The sequence below is a fragment of the Amblyraja radiata genome, chromosome 2, assembly GCF_010909765.2.
Source record: "Amblyraja radiata isolate CabotCenter1 chromosome 2, sAmbRad1.1.pri, whole genome shotgun sequence".
Classification (NCBI taxonomy): domain Eukaryota; kingdom Metazoa; phylum Chordata; class Chondrichthyes; order Rajiformes; family Rajidae; genus Amblyraja; species Amblyraja radiata.
This window is the reverse complement of record NC_045957.1, coordinates 132621474-132639373: the sequence shown is the minus strand read 5'-3', so window position 1 is coordinate 132639373 and position 17900 is coordinate 132621474. Positions and strand designations below refer to the sequence as shown.

The 17900-nt window shown below is 42.0% G+C and overlaps 1 protein-coding gene across 5 annotated transcripts in view; it reads right to left on the bottom strand.

Moving 5' to 3' along the window:
• Nucleotides 1-2156: 2156 nt before the first annotated feature.
• myo3a (myosin IIIA) overlaps nucleotides 2157-17900 on the bottom strand; it is a 312459-nt gene continuing 296715 nt past the window's right edge. For all 5 annotated transcript variants that reach the window (XM_033015890.1, XM_033015903.1, XM_033015896.1 and 2 more), the window contains one exon: nucleotides 2157-2598. In XM_033015890.1, the coding sequence (XP_032871781.1) occupies nucleotides 2493-2598 (106 nt within the window). In that variant the 3' untranslated portion in view covers nucleotides 2157-2492. The remainder of the gene's footprint in view (nucleotides 2599-17900) is intronic.

The window sequence follows — 17900 nt, the reverse complement described above, 5'->3', positions numbered from 1 at the left end:
AATCTTATAGAATTTTTCGAGGATGTAACTAGTAGCGTGGATAGGGGAGAACCAGTGGATGTGGTGTATCTGGACTTCCAGAAGGCTTTCGACAAGGTCCCACATAAGAGATTAGTATACAAACTTAAAGCACACGGCATTGGGGGTTCAGTATTGATGTGGATAGAGAACTGGCTGGCAAACAGGAAGCAAAGAGTAGGAGTAAACGGGTCCTTTTCACAATGGCAGGCAGTGACTAGTGGGGTACCGCAAGGCTCAGTGCTGGGACCCCAGCTATTTACAATATATATTAATGATCTGGATGAGGGAATTGAAGGCAATATCTCCAAGTTTGCGGATGACACTAAGCTGGGGGGCAGTGTTAGCTGTGAGGAGGATGCTAGGAGACTGCAAGGTGACTTGGATAGGCTGGGTGAGTGGGCAAATGTTTGGCAGATGCAGTATAATGTGGATAAATGTGAGGTTATCCATTTTGGTGGCAAAAACAGGAAAGCAGAATATTATCTAAATGGTGGCCGACTAGGAAAAGGGGAGATGCAGCGAGACCTGGGTGTCATGGTACACCAGTCATTGAAAGTGGGCATGCAGGTGCAGCAGGCAGTGAAGAAAGCGAATGGTATGTTAGCTTTCATAGCAAAAGGATTTGAGTATAGGAGCAGGGAGGTTCTACTGCAGTTGTACAGGGTCTTGGTGAGACCACACCTGGAGTATTGCGTACAGTTTTGGTCTCCAAATCTGAGGAAGGACATTATTGCCATAGAGGGAGTGCAGAGAAGGTTCACCAGACTGATTCCTGGGATGTCAGGACTGTCTTAAGAAGAAAGACTGGATAGACTTGGTTTATACTCTCTAGAATTTCGGAGATTGAGAGGGGATCTTATAGAAACTTACAAAATTCTTCAGGGGTTGGACAGGCTAGATGCAGGAAGATTGCTCCCGATGTTGGGGAAGTCCAGGACAAGGGGTCACAGCTTAAGGATAAGGGGGAAATCCTTTAAAACCGAGATGAGAAGAACTTTTTTCACACAGAGAGTGGTGAATCTCTGGAACTCCCTGCCACAGAGGGTAGTCGAGGCCAGTTCATTGGCTATATTTAAGAGGGAGTTAGATGTGGCCCTTGTGGCTAAGGGGATCAGAGGGTATGGAGAGAAGGCAGGTACGGGATACTGAGTTGGATGATCAGCCATGATCATATTGAATGGCGGTGCAGGCTCGAAGGGCCGAATGGCCTACTCCTGCACCTAATTTCTATGTTGCTATGTTTCTATGTTTCTCACCATACTTGTGCATATGACAATAAACTGAACTGGATTTGAAAACTGTTCATAGACCCATAGAAACATAGAAAATAAGTGCAGGAGTAGGCCATTCGGCCTTTCGAACGAGCACCGCCATTCAATATGATTATGGCTGATCATCCAAAATCAGTATCCCTTTGTTGCTTTTTTCCCATATCCCTTTATTCTGTTAGCCCTAAGAGCTACTGTATATCTAACTCTCTCATGAACACATCATTATCGATGTTCTTCATCTCTGAAACTGGTGTGCAATAATGCTGAGAATTATATTTTAGTCTCTGTATCACTCCTTTTGCTCCATCTATGTTGCATGAGTTGGTGTATTTATGGATAGTGTTATCTGATTTGAATGGAGAGTTTGCAAACAAAGCTTTTCACTGTACTCAGTACAAGTGGTAATAATAAACCTAAACCACAAATCAAAATCTGGTACAAAGACAAGGTATTTTATCAGTGTCTGATTTGAAATATTAGAGGATATTAAAAAAAAAATTATTGAATTAAAAAAGTCTGGACCACTCTGGAGGAGTAATAATAAAACATTTTTTAGACATTGTCATTCTATTCCAAATATTGAAAATGTACTTTCATTCCGTGTTGACGTTCCAATGGGAAGTTTAATCACTCCTCACTCAGATCCTAAGATTTTACTAAGTGTTGAGCCTGAAATTATGTTTACGTATGGTATCAACAATATGTATCTTCAAAGCATGTTGTATAATTTCCTGAATATGTTTGCATTCAAATCTGCATTGGATTGATTGGTATGTGTGCGTGTGTGTATATCAGTTAAAAAAATTTAATTTAAAGTTTTTTATGTGTTCTGCAAAACAGTCTTAGGCAGCACGAGACTCATTCTTTGTTATAAATTTGAAATTTATTTCTTCTCTCCTTTGATATTTCATATTTGTATCGTTGTAACATGAGTCAGCTGACATAATTTGCTACCTATTTTATAAGATCAATACATGTCAATATTTGGCTTTATATTTTAACAAAGAACATTCATTGCGACCTTCAAAAGATCCAACATACATTTTAAATGCAAAATATTTTAACACCTGTCTCCTGAATACGCTTAAGAAACCAATGCATTTTTTTCTAATACTGCTCAGTTTGAACCTGTGTACATTGGTTAACTCATGTGATGGTACTAGAAATCTATTTTAAGGCAATGGATTTCAAGATCATAAACTAACACGGCTCAATAAGTCGATTCCTTTGGGACGTTTTACGAAGCAGTTTTCTATAGTCATATGGATTGTCTTCATCTTGAATTTCCTGTCGTGGAACTGATGTTCTGAGGATTAAAGTCAAACTTAATAATTAGGTCTACTTTTACTACAGGAAAATATACCAATATATTGGATTAAAAACTCATCCTTTTGCAACTCTGTGTCTGAACCTCAAAATAAAAGGATTTGCAGAACAATATTCTTTCACATCTCTGTTATCTTGGAAAGATTACACATTGAACATTAATACAAAATTGGCAGCAAAATGATGCCACAATAAATACACAGCTGTTGTTTCTGCATATCACAAAAATGGGATTCTGAAAGGCAATGCTGCCCAGTAAGCATTTTCATGAACTTGAGTGCAATGAGAAATATAATAAACAGAAGATAAGGAGAAAGAATAAAATTGTAATCAGCATATTGATGAAGAGCCTAACTTATTTTTTAGCTGCACAGCCTAATCCAAAAAGCTATTATGCCAAAATTATGCCAATTTGGAAACAGAAGTACTGTAGATGACACATTGCAGACATTTTTGCCTACATATTTACCAGTTATGTTTCATGGCTGTATCAGTCGGTATTATTGATGTACAGAATGGGCAGAAAAAGACAAAATAATGCTGAATTCTGTGGCACAAGATGATAAAGATGAAATGTGTGGAGAGAAGTGGAATTTCCCTTATCCCTAACCAGTCTGAAGAAGGGTCTTGACCCGAAACGGCACCCATTCCTTCTCTCCAAAAATGCTGCCTGTCCCGCTGAGTTACTCCAGCTTTTTGTGTCTATGATAAAGATGAAATTGCGTTTGTGGAATGAATCATTTGCTTGAAATGTGCACCAGTATAAAGAATGCAGGACATTTATGTGCCACTTGCCCACCTGCTCAAGATCCCACTGTAATCCTAGATAGCTATGTTCACTCTCTACAATACCACTTACTTTCGTGTCATCTGCAAACTTACTAATCAAGCCGTGAACATTCTCATTCAAATCATTGATATGGATGACATAGAAACATAGAAAATAGGTGCAGGAGGAGGCCATTCGGCCCTTCGATCCTGCACCGCCATTCAATATGATCATGGCTGATCATCCAACTCAGTATCCTGTACCTGCTTTCTCTCCATACCCCCTGATCCCTTTAGCCACAAGGGCCACATTTAACTCCCTCTTAAATATAACCAATGAACTGGCTTCAACTACCTTCTGTGGCAGATAATTCCAGAGATTCACCACTCTCTGTGTAAAAAATGTTTTTCTCATCTCAGTCCTAAAAGATTTCCCCTTTATCCTTAAACTGTGACCCCTTGTTCTGGACTTCCCCAACATCGGGAACAATCTTCCTGCATCTAGCCTGTCCAACCCCTTAAGAATTTTGTAAGTTTCTATAAGATCCCCCCTCAATCTTCTAAATTCTAGCGAGTACAAGCCGAGTCTATCCAGTCTTTCTTCATATGAAAGTCCTGACATCTCAGGAATCAGTCTGGTGAACCTTCTCTGTACTCCCTCTATGGCAAGAATGTCTTTCCTCAGATTTGGAGACCAAAACTGTACGCAATACTCCAGGTGTGGTCTCACCAAGACCCTGTACAACTGCAGTAGAACCTCCCTGCTCCTATACTCAAATCCTTTTGCTATGAATGCTAACATACCATTCGCTTTCTTCACTGCCTGCTGCACATGCATGCCTACTTTCAATGACTGGTGTACCATGACACCCAAGTCTCGTTGCATCTCCCCTTTTCCTAATCGGCCACCATATAGATAATTGTTTACTTTCCTATTTTTGCCACCAAAGTGGATAACCTCACATTTATCCACATTATACTGCATCTGCCATGCATTTGCCCACTCACCCAGCCTATCCAAATCACCTTGCAGCCTCCTAGCATCCTCCTCACAGCTAACACTGCCCCCCAGCTTCGTGTCATCCGCAAACCTGGAGATGTTGCATTCAATTCCCTTGTCCAAATCATTAATATATATTGTAAATAGCTGGAGTCCCAGCACTGAGCCTTGCGGTACCCCACTAGTCACTGCCTACTCTTTGTTTCCTGTTTGCCAGCCAGTTCTCTATCCACATCAATATTGAACCCCCAATACTGTGTCCCGCTGAGTTACTCCAGCTTTTTGTATTTATGATAAAGATGATATTGCGTTTAAGTGGAATGAATCATTTGCTTGAGATGTGCACCAGTATAAAGAATGCAGGACATTTATGTGCCACTTGTCCACCTGATCAAGATCCCACTGTATCCTAGATAGCTATCTTCACTCTCTACGATACCACCTACTTTCGTGTCATCTGCAAACTTACTAATCAAGCCGTGTGCATTCTCATTCAAATCATTGACAATCTGCAATGGGTGCAGCACTGATTCCTGAGGCACATAACTAGACTAGTCACAGGGCTCCTGTTCGAAAAGCAACCTCCCACCACCATCTTCTGCTTCCTACCATGCAGCTAATTCCGTATGCAGTTAGCTAGCTCTCCCTGGATCCCATGCAGTCTAGTGTGCAATGACTATTAGCACCCACAAGGAATGAATACTAAGCTGTGGCTAGTTCCCTTCACCTCCCCTCCCCCCCCCCCCCCCCCCCCCCTGAAACCAGCAAACATCTACATGCTTTACATGCAGATACAAAAGTTCCCGGGGCATTTGTTCCTTTGATCAGCAGTTTGAAGTTTTCATTTGTGCTTTTCCAGCTGAGTGGGCTTCAGTGCGAGACTGAGCCAATGTCCGCTGCTGTAAGGCTTGCAACAGGACAACAGCAGCAACAGCTGTGGCGCTTATGTTCTGCTGCAGTATTACTTTGACAAATTAGTTTACATTCCCGTTACAATACAATTTCTCCCTTAACACTCATCTGCAGATCTTTAAATTAATGGAGGTTTCTTCTTTATCCAAGTATGCCACCAGCAAAATCTCTCTTCAGCAATTGACTGTTGGTTATATTTCAACCGAAACAAACATTCTGAGGAATGGCCCCTGACCCAAAGCATTAACTGGTTTCCCTTCACACGGATTCTGTTTGACTGGCTGAGTTCTTCCAGCATTTTCAGATTCTGTTGCTTATATTTCAATCCTTTTCAGTTCTATAGGCTGATATAAAATATGCTTCCACTTTAACCTTAAAATATATAATGGCTGATTCCCTGAAGAAAAAAATACCTTTGCAGGAAATGCTGGTCAGAAAAATTAGGAACAAATAAACCATGATTAGCTATTAGTTTAAATAAAAATGTGAACCTGCAATTCCTTGACTACTACTCCCTGTGCCTGTTTTATGCTAAATACACCCAATAAAGAATCTGCCTAAATGCAAGCCTCTACTGAAATCCAACCAAAATCTGCTTTTGATGGCTTCATCCTGATTTCTTGTGGAATTTATTGCCACAAACGGCTATGGGTATTTTTCACGTGGAGATTGACAGTTCTTGAGTGTTAAGGGTGTCGGGGGTTATGGGGAGGATGCAGGGGAATGGGGTTGAGATGGAAATACAGGTCAGCCATGATCGAATGGCCAAATTCCGCTCATATCACTAATGAACATGAACTTCTTCGACAATTGCCGTGGTTTATATTTTCCTTTCTCATTCTTTGCAGAAGCTGGAAATCCAAAATAAAAACCGAAAATGTGGTGGTAGACACTCAACATTTCAGGTAGCATCAATGGAAAGAAAAACTGCATTAGTTGAAAGGGTCTTTAACCTGAAACATTAAGATTACCTGAGTGTTTCCGTTATTTTCTGTTTCATTCAACCCAGGAAGCTTACTTTTTATTTGAAACAAATACCAACCCAATGTTTAACTCGTTGTTAGAGGTATGTTTAAATTGAGTAAGATTTGAACACCATTCTCCTGGGTCAACAAGATTCCCCAGTGCACAACTGATTTTTACAGGGCAGAAGATCAATGATTTAACACCAAGAAGACTCTTCATGGCTGCAGTAAAAATAAAGATCTCCAGAGTGAGGTCGGAGTTGTGGGAAAGCGAGGGAGTGGAGTACCTTGTGGAAGTCGGCCATTTCTGACTCTTGATACATTTCAATGACCCTGATAAACATAGAAACATAGAAACATAGAAAATAGGTGCAGGAGTAGGCCATTCGGCCCTTCGAGCCTGCACCGCCATTCAATATGATCATGGCTGATCATCCAACTCAGTATCCTGTACCTGCCTTCTCTCCATACCCCCTGATCCCTTTAGCCACAAGGGCCACATCTAACTCCCTCTTAAATATAGCCAATGAACTGGCCTCAACTACCTTCTGTGGCAGAGAATTCCAGAGATTCACCACTCTCTGTGTGAAAAATGTTTTTCTCATCTCGGTCCTAAAAGATTTCCCGCTTATCCTTAAACTGTGACCCCATAAAGGAGGCAAAGGCCCCATAGCAGAAGCGTCCACGTCATGGGGCTGGAAACTGGAAGTACCCCGAGCTAATTCTGCTACCACCATCATCTATTTCAACAAGTGATGGCTCCCACTGATTGTCATCCGAAGCTTGCGTCCTTTTCAGGACGGACGATAACAGAGATGTCAACATTTGAAACATGGAAGATGGACACAAAAGAAGAAGTAGTGGAAGCAAAATGAATGGTTATCCAATAAAAATGGCAGATCTGGATTACGTCCTTACATTCCCTTTTAAACATATAACTTCTCCTTGGTGATTGGGATCAAATGTTTTTTTAATATCTTTTATACTCTGGGATGGAACACGTTAAAACGTTGTCCCTCCTACACTTCAATGCTCTACAGTGTTATTTTGTTAAAACCGAGATGTTGCATTAACTCCTACTCAAGCTCATTTTAATATTCCTAAAGCCTCATTAACAAACTAATTTCTTTCTGACTGTATTTATGCTTTCAGCAAAGCAAGCCATTGGCCATCAAACAATTTACAGTCTGATTTATACCTTGTTTTATTTTTTATTCATTTTAACTGCGAATGTAACCGATTCAGATCGTCACCCCAGAGTTATAAACAGAAGTTGCAACTGGAGTTTTGCAACAAAATAGTCACATAAGGTTTCAATGTACAGTCTTGATAGAAAGGAAATAACATGGGTATCTGAAAATCAGCTTCTGCGTGTGCATGTGCTTCCCGAGATAATAGATCTGTTTATCTATTCCGCCCTCAAACACTGGCTCTCCGGGGATTATGATATGTGATATGTGTAATGATCCTAAGTCAAATGTGCTGGTGCTTCAGACACCAGATATAATAAATGGGCTAATTACACAGAGAAAAATCTGATACAATCGAAGAAAAAGCATTTTTAAATTTAGATTCAGATCATATAATAAGGTGCAGTAGTTGTTTCCTTGCTGCAGTCATCGCAAGTCTATAAACTATCTACAATCTATCCAACTGCAGACAATAGGAAGCTGAAGTTCCAGTAATCCAATTATTTGAATTTTACTTCAAGTTTTCTACACAGCTGAAATGTTGGTCTCTTCCTGCTTAAACAGGCTCTTTCAAAATATAATCCACTCTATTATATTTTAAGTTAACATTTATCTAACCTTAATGATTTTAATTGTTTAGCAAGACTAACAGAAAATACAGAACACTACACCATTGGAAGAGACATAGAAACATAGTAACATAGAAAACAGGTGCAGGAGTAGGCTATTCAGCCCTTCGAGCCATTCAATATGACCATTCTGCTCAAAATGTCCATGCCGAACATGATGCCAAATTAAACTAATCTCCTCTGCCTGCACATGATCCATATCCCTCCATTCCCTTCATAATTGATAGTAGACTTTAGGAGAACTCCCCCTCCCCTCACCCCACTCACCATCAACAACACCACAGTCACATCTGTGGAGCCTTTTAAGTTCCTAAGAACCATCATCTCCAAGGACCTTAAGTGGGGGGCTGCCATCGACTCCACAGTAAAAAAAGGCACAACAGAGGGTGTACTTCCTACGGCAGCTGAGGAAGCACAATCTGCCACAGGCAATGATGGTCCAATTCTATACGGCCATCGTAGAGTCTGTTCTCACCTTCTCCATCATGGTCTGGTTTGGCTCAGCCACCAAGCACGACACCTGGAGGCTGCAGCAAATCGTCCGGTCAGCTGAGAAGGTTATTGGCTGCAACCTTCCCTCCATTGATGAACTGTACACTGCAAGGGCCAGGAAGTGAGTGGGCAAGATCATCTCTGACTCCTCTCACCCTGGCCACAAACTCTTTGAATCACTTCCCTCTGGAAGGCGACTCCGGACTGGCAAAGCTGCCACAACCAGACATAAAAACAGCTTTTTTCCACGAGTAGTTGCTCTACTCAATAACCAAAAATCTGTAGCCTCCCTTTGCTCTGGTATTTTATTTAATTCACATGTTTAATCGATGATGTTTTATTATTAGTTTAATGTTTTATGTGTCTTTCCTAACTATCACTTTATGTCACGTTGTCACTTGCGGGCGGAGCAGCTAAGCAAATTCCTTGTATGTGAATACTTGGCCAATAAACTTATTCATTCATTCATTCATATATATGTGCCTATCCAAAAGCCCATTAAATGTCACTGTCAAATCTGCCTCCACCAACAACCCAGGCAGCACATTCCAGGCATCCACCACTCTCGGTGTAACTTGTCCTGCAAATCTCCTTTACACTGTGCTCCTCTCAACTTAAAGCTGAATGATTATTAGGGTAAATCAAATATTTGCTTTTGAGCCATAGCATATGTAGTTCCTCTGGAAAGAAGCTTCAGAAGATGGGGTTTAATCAATGGTAAAATTAAGCCCCTGTCCCACTCACGTGTTCTTGGCACGCTAATTACGTGACCTCGTCAACGCGTTGAGGCGCACGGGTATTGTGTGGGCCGCGCGGGACGGTGGCACGGAGAAGCGCCGAGGGGTGTGGAGTTGTGCGTGGTATCGTGCGGCGCTCCGGAATTTTGTAGGGAAACAAAATTTTTGCGCGCCTCTGGCGTGACATAGCGCGTACGCGTATTGCGGTCCCCCTGTCCCACTTAGGAAACCTGAACGGAAACCTCTGGAGACTTTGCGATTCCCGGAGGTTGCAGGTAGTGGAAGCAGGTAGGGAGACTGACAAAAAACCTTCGGGAACCTCCGGGAACCGCACGGAAACCTTGGGTGGGGCGCAAAGTCTCCAGAGGTTTCCGTTCAGGTTTCCTAAGTGGGACAGGGGTATATAAGGAAGTGGGCAGAAGAGGTTGCCCAGAATGATATCTGGGTGAGGGGTTGTTAGCTACAAAGTGAGGTTGAACAAACTTGGATTGATTTCTCTAGAGCATTGGATGTTGAGAGAAGACTTGATAGAAGTATATACAAGTATTGAGATATGTAGATGAGGTAGACAGTCAGATTATTTTTCCCAGGGTGGAAATATCAAACACTACGGGCCTGGGTTTAAGCTGAGAGCGGCAAAGATAAAGGAGGTGTGCGGGACAGGTTTTGCACACAAAGGATGGTAGGTGCCTGGAACATGTTACCTGTGGTGGTGAGTTGATTTTGGTTTCATTTAAGACGCTTTTAGATAGGCACATGTACAGTATATGCAGAGAATGGAGGGATATAGATCATGTGCAGTCAGATGTGATTAGTTTATCTTGGCATCATGTTCGGCACAAACATTGGGGGCCGAAGGTCCTGTTCCTACGTTGTACTCTTGTATGTTCTGAGTTTGATAAGGAAACACAATTTTCTGAGCTAACATTAAGAAGCATCACGAGAAGTGAAACTTTATTTTATAGTTCTGACCTCTTTAGGTCAATGATTGTGTTCTTCAATGGTTTACTAGTGAAGTGTTCCAATTCTGCTGTATACGAAGCCAGATATATATATATATATATATATATATATAAATATATATAGAGAGATAGAGAGAGAGAGAGAGAGAGAGGGAGGGAGAGAGAGATAGAGACGGAGAGAGACATAGATAGAGAGAGAGAGGAAGTGGGTGAGCAGATGGGGGAGGGATGTGTATGGATGTGGGTGAGCAGATGGGGGAGGGATGGTGTGTTGGAAATTTGAGGCATGGTTAAGGCTGGAGTTTAGAATGAACTGTCTCGCTGGAGAATTGTCGGGTGGTTGGACTGGCGATCAATGGCAAGGCTGAGGGTGAACAGTTGTGGGAGAGCCAATGGGGCTAAGATTGGGTTTGAGATCAATGGGTGGCAGGGTCAGGTTGGAGATTAGCCATTTGTTGATGATGAAGGCCGACAAGGGACCAATGCTGCTATGGATTGGAGGTGCTGCTTGGTTGTATGGAGAGTAAGTGATTTAACTGAAGACTTACTTGAAGCAGGCTCCCAGGACCAGAGACCATGAGTGGGATCTGCCCAGCCAGCCCACCTTTAAGGAATGACAAGGCCAGCCTCAGGTGTTGTGAAGGCCTGCCCATTTGTTGAAAATAACTGTGCTGAATAGAGACCATTTGGCCCACAGTGTCCATGCTGGCTCATAAAGAGCCTAATTATGTTTCCCTCACCTCCTAACTCTCAATTTACTTCTGTGCAGATTACATCTCTCCAAGTCATAGAGTCATAGTCATGCAGCATGGAAATAGGCCCTTTGACCAAATTTATCCATGCAGACCAAGATGCCCCATCTAAGATAATCCCATTTGCCCGCATTTGGCCCATATCCATCTAAGCCTGGGAAAGGTATGCTTGGGAAATCCAGCCATTAGTTATAGACTCGGGTTGTCATGATACAGTTATGCATATCATCGGTTAGGCTGCGTCAGGAGTATTGTGTATAATTTTGGTTGCCATGGTGTCGGAAGGATGTGATTAAACTGAAGAAGGTGCTGAAATATGAGAGAGAAGCCAAGAGCAGAGGAGAATGTAAACTGGTATGAACCAAATCTATTGGAAGAAATGGAGCAAATTGGCAACATTAGTTGATGTCACCTCGGCAGTAGAAAAAAATACTTTCACATCTGTTTAGGTGATTGATGGGTTGGGAATCATGTGAACTGCTAGAGTGAAGCTGGTCGAAATGCAAAAACACTGTCCAGCAGCCAGTTGAGTCGTTGACTTGCTTCATAGAAATGCTTTCAATGGCACATCTGTAGATGCTGTTGAGAGTTGTTAGGGATGTGCCAAACTTCCTAAGCCTTCTAAGGAAGTAGTTGTGTTGGTGTGCCTTCTTGGCCATTGCTTCATTATGGCTGGTTCAGGTCAAGTTGCTGGTGGTATTTACTCCTAGGAACTTGAAGCTTCAACTATCTCTATTTTGGTGCCGTCAATGTATACCGTGGTATGTGTACTGGCTGTTTACTGAAGTCGATCACAATCTCGTTTGTCTTGCTGACATTGAGGGAAAGGTTGTTGTCTTGGCACTGGGCATACAAGATTCTCTAACTCTTTCCTGTACTCAGTCTCATTGTTATTTGATATCCGGCCGGTGTCGTCTGCAAATTTGTATACTGAGTTGGGTGTCGTGTATGTAGGAGTAAAGAAGGGGGCTGAGAACGCATCCTTGTAGGACACCAGTGTTGAGGATTATCATAGAGGATGATTTGTCCCCTATCCTCATTGATTGTGGTCTGATGGTTAGGAAGTCGAAGATCCAGTTGCAGAGTGTTGACTCCAAGTTCCACGAGTTTGGAGATATGCTTGGATGGTATAATGGTATTGAAAGCAGTGTTGTAGTCTATCAATAGAAACCTGACTTATCTCTCTTATCCAGATGTTCCACGGATGAGTGTAGGGCCAGGGAGATAGTATCAGCTGTGGACCTGTTGTGGCGGTAGACAAACAACAATGGATCAAGGTTGCTTGCTAGGCTAATGCAGGATTAGTGTAAATAGGGTGGTTGATGTTTAGTGTGGGCTTGGTGGCCTAAGGGCATGAGTAGAGTATGTATTTCTATGTCCCCTCTCAGCGCTCATAAGCAGTTGCACTTTACTCCTACTCTCTATAGGAGAGCACTTTAGTGCAGGCCAGTGTGGGAGTAGGACTACAATATGAAACTGTACATCCATTTTAAGATAGCATTGGTAGCCTGCATACTCAAGGTCTGCCTGGACTCATTTAACGACAACTTATTTGAACACTCATGAAGTCAGCCACTCTATCCATGCTTGAATAGAACATTGCAAAGCCCTATGGCATCAATGAACTTGTATTTGCGCAGATTCCTTCATTTCCTCTGCAAATGTGGGTCTGTTGCAGGGTGCTTTTCATCAATTGCTTCCAAATGCCATCTCTGTCCAGCTGCAGAGAACTTGGAGAGAGTTGCATCAATTGGCATTTGGTATGGCTTAGCTATTCCAGTAGCCAACATCTGCTTTTCTGTGAAATGTGAATCACCAAATCTAAACTATCTCCCAACTTCACTGATGCAGGATCATCAGAGCTGGACCATGGTAGATACAGTGCACTCTCAGAACAAATCATCTCCTCTGAAGCCCAGTGATCGAGTCAGTATGACTGAATGTTGTTTGACCTATCTGTATATTAAATTTGATCATATCACAGTGTTACAAAAAAAGTGTCTTTGACCTACCCTGGAAAATAAAACACTATGCATTCACCCTATCTATTTCCTGCCCTTTATTAACTGGGCACAGTTGTTGCCTTACAGGCCAGAGACCCGGATTCGATCCTGACTACGGTGCTGTCTTCGCCTGAGTTTGCACACTCTCACCGTAACCTGCGTGTGTTTTCTCCGGTAGCTCCGGTTTCCTCCCACACTCCAAAGACATCCAGGTAAGTAGACTAATTGGCTTGGTAAAAATTGTAAATTGTCCCTAGTGTGTAGTATAGTGTTAGAGTGCGGGGATCTACACACACACACTAACACTAATGTGTTGGTGTGTAGTATAGTGTAGTATAGTATAGAGTCGCACACTGACACAGACTCGGTGGCCGAAGGACCTGTTTCTGCACTGTATCCCTAAACTAAACTAAACTGATTATTTCAGGTCTATGCAACCGATTATATTGTTATGTTACACCATTACACATCTCACGCAGGTAATATGGTGGTCTAACCTTGCTGAGTAATAGGGGTTTTGGATTCCATTGATAATCCAAAAGGGATTCGGGAATTAAATTAGTTAAAATAGGATCTCAATGTCCAACTCGTCTGAATCTGGTTTAATACAGCTCATTTTGGGAAGTCTGAGTAACCCATGCGAAAGTTATAGATGTGTGATTGCAACATTTAATTGACTATCTTCCTCAGATTTTGTTATGGCTGCTGGATGGATTTCCTTTTAGGAAAATAAAACAATGACTAAAGTAAGATGGAAGTCGCCAGCTACGTTCTGTTCTAACACCTATTGGGTAGTAGGGAGAGCAGTGTTCCCCAGCAAATCTGGAGTCATAGACCTATATAGCACAGAAACAGGCACTCGACTCAACACATCTGTAACTCCACTCGCTTTATTCAATGTTTCATTCCTAACCCAGCCCATCGCCCGTGATCTTCAACCACGGTGGTTAATACCCTCAGAAATGATTTCACCTTCTCTGCCTCCCTCCTTATTGCCTCCATCTGCCTCATCCCACTATCACCACAACTTGCCTTCTCCAATATGTTTCAGCAAAGATTTTCCCACTCAGCAGCAGGCTAGCCTTTCTCATTGACTGAAGAAAATGGAGTAAAAATCTAAATGAGGTTTTAGTGCCAAATTCAACAGGAAATAATGTAACTTACCTTATTCTCACCTTTCTTCCTCACAGACTAACTTTCCCAATGCAGAGTTAGTTTGTGAATCCACTGCAAGATCTGAGAGTAAGTCTCCTGGCATGACTGCAAGGAGACTAGTAGAGGAGTGCCAGGAGTTAACAGGGGAACACAGCCAGTACATTGGGACTTCCCCACTCAAATGGAGGTCTCGGACTATTATGGGCATTTAGAGTATGAAAGTTGTGTGTATAACATAGCAAAACCCAATATTATTCCACATTGGGATGTAGGGAATGTTTATTGGGAAGGGGAAGGATTCCTGGGACCACCCTGCAGAAAATGAGTGACACAGGAGATCACAGCATTCTTCAGATAAAGTGAGTATAATTTTAGAACATAGTCAGCCTTCTCAAAGACTGTGTACGGACAAAAGTGATTAGACGTTGGTACGGAAATGCAAGACAGAAATGCGGCAGAGAACATTTTTGATGTTTGAGAAGTGAATGTGTGTAAGGTAAGCTTTTTGTCTACCACTGCCAAACTTGCCTCTTGCAGACAGCTGTGCACCAGCTATGATCGGTGATGCCAGTCACACTCAGGGACCCACAGAATGCACGAAGAAAATCAGTATTTCTCGAATGATTCAGACAAATGATCATGTCTGCAGATGCCACACATTTCAAATGCAACCCCTGCTCCCTAGAAAATATTGATAATATTTAATATGTCAGGTAGCATTTATGAAGAGAGAAATGAAATTAATTGCATCGTCATTAACCTGATGCTTTCACTCAATTTCCCTTCCACAGATGTTTCATAGCCTGTTGAGTCTTTACAGCATTTTCTGTGTTTGCTTTGGTAAGCCAACATCCACAATTTCTCCTATGTGCTATCACTCCTCTCCACACCCTCACACAGCCACCCCATACATATACATTTCTCAGCGTAGCGCATATTGGCATCAGCTCCACCTACATCAACCGACTCCAACTGGTCCAGAACGCAGCCGCCCGACTCATCACCCACACCAAATCCTGGCATCACATCACTCCAGTCCTCAAAAAACTTCACTGGCTTCCAATCTCCCACCGGATCACCTACAAAATCCTGGTCCTCACCTACAAAGCCCTCCACCATCTGCCCCCCCCATATCTCACTGACCTCCTCTCCCCCTACCAACCCTCACGGTCCCTCAGATCCACATCAGCCGGTCTCCTCTCCATCCACAAGTCCAACCTCCGCAGTTTTGGGGACAGAGCCTTCTGCAGGGCAGCTCCCAGGCTCTGGAACTCCCTCCCCCAACTGATCCGCAATTCCGTGTCCCTCACCATCTTCCAGTCCCGCCTCAAGACCCATCTCTTCACCTCTGCCTATCCTTAGCCCCACGTCCCCCTCCCTTTTCATCTGTGCATTAATTGCCTCATACTGTGTTTTGTATTGAATTCTGTCTTTACTTTGTGTACTAGTCATGTCTCTACTATTTATTTCATTCCCCTTACATGTTTTTCCTCTACATGCTCAATTTTTGTAAGGTGTCCTTGAGACTCTTGAAAGGCGCCCATAAATAACATTTATTATTATTATTATTATTATTATATTAATATGCAACTGTAAATCTATGCAGTTTCTAAATCTAAAGACATGAAGTGATTGTAACTGTGGTCAGTCACATAGATTTAGTGTATGATATCCACAAGTAACTTCCTCAGTTTGGTAAGCTTCCTGCACAGAGATATTATCATGCTCGAAGTCTCAGTGGAAAACTAAGTCAGGCAATTGAAAAGAGGCTGAAAATATTGGCCACATTGGGCAAAGAATCAGTTACCGTTTTCATCCATTTATGATCAGCACATGAGCTGGCACTACAGTGGAATTAGCTGCAGGCGTAATCGTGCCCTCCGTATGTTGCAGTTTAACTGAAAACTGTTGTTGCTACAGATGGCAAAGAGCTGCAAATAGCTCCCTGATGACTCAAAGCAGGTTGAGACAATTGTCCTTCATCTTTGCTGGTGTCAAAATAAGCAAATGGGGTCATGGGCTGGGATCCCATCTGTTGAGGCCAGATCATTGGCTATATTTAAGAGGGAGTTAGATGTGGCCCTTGTGGCTAAAGGGATCAGGGGGTATGGAGAGAAGGCAGGTACAGGATACTGAGTTGGATGATCAGCCATGATCATATTGAATGGCGGTGCAGGCTCGAAGGGCCGAATGGCCTACTCCTGCACCTATTTTCTATGTTTCTATGTTTCTATGACATGGTGGGGCGAGTTTGCACATCTTCCTGATTATATTTCATTTTGCATTGTGTTAACCTTCGATTATTGCATTTGAAAAACAATATGGAAACAAATTTACCTTTAGGGCTGAAGAAAATTGTGCAAAGAGGATTTCAAAAAATATGTTCGAAATAGGAGCAGATTTCCCGATTAAAGAAACAAAATAAGAAAGTAGCTTCCAATTGCAAAGCTGCAACGTTAACAGAACCCCATGATCCTCCCATCCTAAATAGATGGGGTGACAGAAAAAGAGATCGAAACTGGGGTTAAGCACATAAAATACATATTTTTGCTTCCAGTTTGTAGCCTTAATGATGCTCTGGCAAGGAATAAGGCTGGCAAGATTGGCGTGTAAAATGCAGCAGATTGCAAAGCTGCAGCTGAATAAGCTGAGCTCCACAACCTGTATATATCTGTTGACTTTGTAAGCTCTCTTGCTGACCTGGCAGAACTTCCTGTTTAATACTGTGAGCTTTGTTGCCTGTGCACACTTGGGAACTTACAATACATTTGTCGTGGTAATAATTCAGTTGTATACAGAAAACGCTGGAAATAACACTGTTTCCTATTGACAAGTTTAATAATGATTGACAGCAGCCATCCGATGCCTCTAGGAGGATCAAGAATGTAGTACGGTGGCAATAATGATTAAGTTGCCTTTTTATCTTTATCCAGAGGTTTGGACGACTGATCTAAAGGCATGACTTCAAATAGCTGCATTTCAGCAGGGAATTTTAATTCAAGCAATTAAATAAAAATGCTAATAACATTTATGGTGACCATAAAACTACTGGATTATCATAAAACCCCAGCCCAGCTGGTTCACTAATGTTGTTTAGGGGAGGAAATCTATCTTTAACACGTGTGGCCTATGTGAAACCTCAGACACACTGCAATGTTGTTGTTTCTTCACCACCATCTGAAATGATGTGTGCTATGCTGTTTAATGTGGGCAACTATTATTGATATGGCCAGCAGCCATGTCCTGCTAATAAACAAATCTTATTATTGATTATGCTGAAATATGATGTTTGCAAACACACCATGCCATAATAAATGTTGCTATGTACAACTCGATAAATGTGGTGATCTTTTTATAATTAACATAAATATAACCCATAGAGGTCCTAAATGTTCTCTTGAAACAACTTTTCTGATTGACAGAATAGCATTATTTTCGACAATATATAGATTTCATTATCTCTGACGCACAGCTCGTCCGCACAGAAGAGTTTTAGATAGAAAATGTGCATATTGACAGGGCAACTTTCACTGACAGCTATGGGGATTACCATGGAGTCCATGTTTTTCTTTTTCTGTGAGAGGAAGTAACCTGTTTTATTGTTTTCTGAATCAAAATATACAATACATACACACAGAAAACAAATGGAGAACTATAGCTTATCTGACTAATACAGTTGAGGCATCAGGGGCCAGAGATAACAGACGATGACATTCA